The sequence below is a fragment of the Vicia villosa genome, linkage group LG6 (assembly GCF_029867415.1).
Source record: "Vicia villosa cultivar HV-30 ecotype Madison, WI linkage group LG6, Vvil1.0, whole genome shotgun sequence".
NCBI classification, from domain to species: Eukaryota; Viridiplantae; Streptophyta; class Magnoliopsida; order Fabales; family Fabaceae; genus Vicia; species Vicia villosa.
In genome coordinates, this window is record NC_081185.1 from 152,829,881 (window position 1) to 152,835,301 (window position 5,421).

Genomic DNA, 5,421 nt, shown 5'->3' on the forward strand with positions numbered 1-5,421 from the left:
GATTGATATGTCAATCGTTATGTCAACTGATTACACCTTTGGTTTTTTAGTTAAAAATTGATTCAATTTTTATTTTGTTTGATAATTGTACCTCATCTTATATTTGAGTATTTTGTGAATAAAAAGATTGCATGTTTTCATCCTCAATTTTACTCTCTTGGCTTTCTCTCTGTTCCATACTTAATTTCTTAATTATTCATCAACCTTGAGTTATAATTTCTAACAATTTAATGGCTAAAAAGAATTAACCATTAACAAAGAAACATCCAGTTTTGCATCTAGTAACATGAAAAGAAGATGGTGATGTTGAGTTATCATTAGAAATCAAAGAAAGACTCAATCGACGACATTTCACCATTGGCGGATTGTAGGGCCAAGTCGTGTGAGTTCTAAACTTATACCTGATTAAAAGATCCAAATCAACAGCCAAGTCATTATAGATCCCTACACGCGTCTCTTCATTATACTCGAAAAGTTGTTTAGGTTTGAGTTTGATCAAACCCTTCCCTTGAAACACTACATGCAGAAAACTGGTATTCTTGTGGCCTTGATCAAAAGATGACAGATTCATCCTAGCAAACTCATTATCTTTGTACCGCGCAATTGCGGTGATCGTCATGTAGTATATTTCAACGTTTTTGTTTGGATTTCTTGATGTGATGTTAGCTTCTAACTTGTAATCTAATTTGTTGTTGCTTGTGAGGTTGAACTTTGTGAGAGAAGCCTGAGTTATGTGGAACTTAACATTAGAGGGGACAAAGGTGATTACTAGCAGAAAGGTCATAGAGGCAAAAAATGAAACTGCTACAAGTATGACGAAGGTGAGCTTTATGCTCTCAGATGAAGGTTGGTAATTCATGGACAAGGTTACATCTTGTTGTATTTTTTGAATGGATATTATTATAGATCAAAAGTTAATTAAAAATACTTGTTACTTGGTCAAAATTTAGAAAAGGTATTTCCCTATTATTATTCACATTTCCATCATTTTAGCATTCAAACTAACACTTAGTAGAAAATTATTACATTGCCAGAAATAAATGACTCTGTGCAGTGCTTCAAGGAAGCTCTATTTTTAGATTATATTGCTTTGAGGGCACATGGCTAATTTACTTAGTCAAAATCTCTTTTATATGAGACGACTTTGTTCACAACATGAGTTCAATTGGATTTGAATCCAATAAGAATAAATTTTAAACTAGAATAAGAGCCGTGTAGACGACTTAAATTATTTTAATATTTATTAAACTATATTCCACTAATTGTATCTGTATTTTTCACATAGTTAGTTAGTAGGGTTTAGTCTTGTTAGTTAGTTTAGTTAGTTGCTTGACTCTTAAGTTATCTAACTACCATATGTATTCTTTTATTGTTTGCTTAAGCCAAATGATACAATAATCACTATTTTCAATCTTGTATTATGGTATTAGTAGAATGAGTAACTTTTAATCATTCGTCTTCTTCATCACCACTTTTTACTGATTTTTTATTTGAAGCTTGAACCATGGAAAATCAAGATTATGATTCTTCCAACACATCCAACAACAACACTACAAAAAATAACAATACAAATCACAACAATCAAAACATCATTAAGAACCCCACCTTCGATCAATCAAACTCGTACTACTTTCATCCAGTTGAGAATTCTAATGCAATCCTTGTTTCTCCACCGTTATCTGAAAACAACTATGAATCTTGGAGTCATTAGATAAAAAGAGCACTTCTTAGAACAAGACCAAGTTCATCTATGGTAAACTTCCAACCCCTCGAGAAGCAGATTCTTTATTCGACGCATGGGAAATATGCAAAAACATCGTGCTTTTTTGGATTTCTACATCACTTTCTCATGACATCACATAAAGCACCATTTATATGGAGAATGCCACGTAGCTATGGACAGATTTATAAAATCTCTTCTCCAAATGCGATCACTTTTGTTTATCAGACCTTCTACAACACATTCATCCTATGTGCCAAGGTGACAAATCTGTTAATGCCTACTTCAATGAATTGAAAGCTCTTTGGAAGGATTTGGAGACCCTTCGGATCCCCCCAAACTGCACCTGTGGCACGCACACTAGCTACCATCAAGAAGCAAAGAGATATAGAGTATGTGATATGTTTCCTGAAAGGTCTCAACGATAATTTCAACACGGTGAAATCACAAATCCTCATGATCGAGCCACTTCCTGATGTTAGCAAAGTTTTTTCATTTATTCTGCAACAAGAATGCCAATTATCTTCATCTACCCATCTCTAAACCCTCCAAGATTTTCATGGCAAACACAAACACTCCTCAACAAAATAATAGGTTTCCTCATAAATAAGGCAAAGGTTGTGGTAAACCCAATTTTCAAGTATGATCCTCATCCAACTCCAAAGTTTGCTCCTTTTATGGTAAAACAGGTCATACAATTGACACTTGCTACTTCAAACATGGATTTCCAATGGGTTTCAGGTTCAAAGATAAGACCTGCCTCTTCAACAATGTTCATGCCTCTGATGAAACTCAATCTCGAGCTGAGCAACATGTTGATCATGATTCAAATAAGGTTGACATATCACCTGACATGTACAACAAATTAATGGCACTACTCAACAAAACTAAATGCCAACCTGCTGATGATCATCACACCATTAATGCATCTTCATCACGTTTGCATTACTCTTACATTCATGTCACAGGTAGTCTCTTAAAAATAAATGGATTATTGATAAAGGAGCCACATATCACATTTGTTCATAACTTAATATTTTTTATTCATGTCATGTCATTTCACCTATTATGATCAACTTACCTAATGGATCCCATTTTTCTTCAACAATTTCTAGAAATGTTAAACTTAATAACCAACTCACCTTATATAACATTGTGTATGTTCCTCAATTTAGCTGCAATCTCATTTCTACTTGCCAATTATCATCCTATAACAAATGTCATCTCATTTTTTATCATTGCTATTGTACCATTAAAGAACTACTTTCATTGAAGATGATTGGGACTGCTAAAGTTTAAAATAATTTGTATATTTTATGTCAATATTCCTCTTTAGCTTTTTTCTTTAACATTGGTGTAATTTCAAATCAATGTTGTTGGTGATTTTAGTAACATCAATGTATCTTGGTAGTAATGTGATTTATTGTAGGCCGATGCAATTATGTGTTAAGCTTGAAACGAGTTAGGGTAGTGTGGAGTGCACGCTCCTATATAAGGATTCATTTGGCATCGGTTTCGAATACGAAAAAAAAAAACATACTTCCTCTACATTCATGATCTGTTCTCTATTGTCAGAAACAGATTGCTCTTCGAGAATTATCCCCGCAAAGATTTCGTGAACCCAGACAAGAATAGGGTAGAAATACTTTGTTCGGAAAGTGAACGAACACGATTCTTCGAAGATATCCAGAATTATCATACTAGTTTTCTAACAAATGTAACACTGATGCTCCATCTAAATTTAGCCTATGGCATCATAAACTTAGACATCCATCAAGCAATCTATTAAAAATATTTCAACAAAGGTTTTCAATGGTTTCTGATCATGTTAATTCTATTTGTGACTGTTGTCATTATGCCAAGCAAACTAAACTTTCCTCCCCCTTGAGCAATATTAAAACCACTTCTTGTTTTTAGCTAATCCACATGAACATTTGGGACCTTTATACACCTTCATCTGTCCAAGGACATTCTTATTTCTTGATTATTATAGATGAATTCACAGGAAACATTTAAGCCTTTCTCATAAAAGGCAGCAGGCAACAAGACAATAAGGCAACAAGAGAGGTTACCCTAAAGGTGTGTGTGGGGCACAATCATGTGGTTAAATTTAGATATTTTATCTTGCAATTTAGTGATGCTAATTCAATTAACAAGCTTACACTCCCTAGGATTACTAACTACAGCAATTAATATTACGGAAATTAAAGGCAGAAAAGATAAATTCCTACGCTATTACAATAAACTCCTGTGAGCAGAAAATAAAAAGGGCAAAAAGAAAAAGAGAATTATTAATTTAAAATAATCAAATGGCTTGAGCCTTCGTCGATCCTTGATCCACCCTGAAAATTAAGAATGAAGAAGAGAAAAGTTAGTGTATTAAAGATTCATTGATAATTTACGCAAACCCTAATTTAAGTTAAAACTGGCAAAATAATTAATTTAACATTTTTATAATTGTTTAGAAATTAAGAGAATCAAACATACGATTAAATATGATATTTACATGATTTAAAATATTAATTCAAATTAATTAATCAATTAAAAAAAACACATATGAAAAATAACACTATTATTATGAAACAAACAATTATTTTTAATATTGTGAGAAAAATTGAATCTTTGATTAAATAAAATAAATGATTATAAAATTATGATATGATAAAAATGATTTGTTTAAACAAAATAAGCTAAAAAAGAAATTATAATAAAGGAAAGAAAAAAGAAAATAAATAAAAAGGCATTCATTTAATTAAAAATAAAAAAAATTGGAAAAAAACTTAGCTTTGATCAGGTGTGGTGAGGTCTAGAGGGACCATGGTGCACATGCGCCCTGGGATGCGTTGGATCTGAGGATCACGGGATCTGAGGGCTGGAACGCTGAGGGAGTTTGATAGCGCGTACGTCTTAATGTGTGGGATCCTTGGATTTTGAAAACAAATGCGTGTGCGCCTCTGGCCAATGGGAGGTTGACACGTCTTCATCGTCTACCTCTGGCTGTCGTCTTAGGCCCTGCACTGGTCTATAGCGACGGTTCCCTCCATAGCTAAAACCATGCTCTTACGAATGCATGCAAACACCAACAAATTTTTTTCGCGAGGCTGCCATTGAGTTCGTATGGACCTCACGAATTCAATTATGGCCTTAATTTGGCCTAAAAGTACCTGTAGCAGAAAGCCCTAAAACAAAACCCTAGTTTCTAATAATGGCATAACTCGGTATATGCACGCATTCAACAAATTAATCACCCAGAATTATTCCACACATCATAATAAACAATATAATGCAATCAAAACATGTTTATATGCCATGAATTCAAGCAATTGAAGAAGTTTAAGTTTGTACGAATCGTGGCTTAATGGAGGTAATTCTGGGGGTGTTGATGGTGTGTGAGTATCCAGTCAGCTTCAGGATACCTTCAAGAACGTGTTGCAATGCATAGAATGCTCTGAATCTTCCTCCAACTCCAAAAACGATCTTGAGATTTTCTTGATCTTTAGAGAGCTCGGGTACGGTTTCAGGGGCTGCAAAAACTTGTCTAGGGGTCTGCATTTGTCCTCTATTTATGATAAAATTAATTAGGTTAACAATTGTAGAAGGAATCTTGTTGAATCTTTGATTGGCAATTGGAAAATTTGATTTGTAAATGTTACTAATTTTGTCCAATATTTGATTCAATTGTTCCAACTCATATATGCAGG

At 33.6% G+C, this 5,421-nt stretch overlaps 1 protein-coding gene across 1 annotated transcript; it reads right to left on the bottom strand.

Moving 5' to 3' along the window:
- Positions 1-244: 244 nt before the first annotated feature.
- On the bottom strand, positions 245-859 carry LOC131615022 (NDR1/HIN1-like protein 2). Its single transcript, XM_058886542.1, has one exon. The coding sequence runs from the start codon at positions 857-859 to the stop codon at positions 245-247; it is 615 nt and encodes a 204-aa protein (XP_058742525.1).
- Between the last annotated feature and the right edge of the window lie 4,562 nt (positions 860-5,421).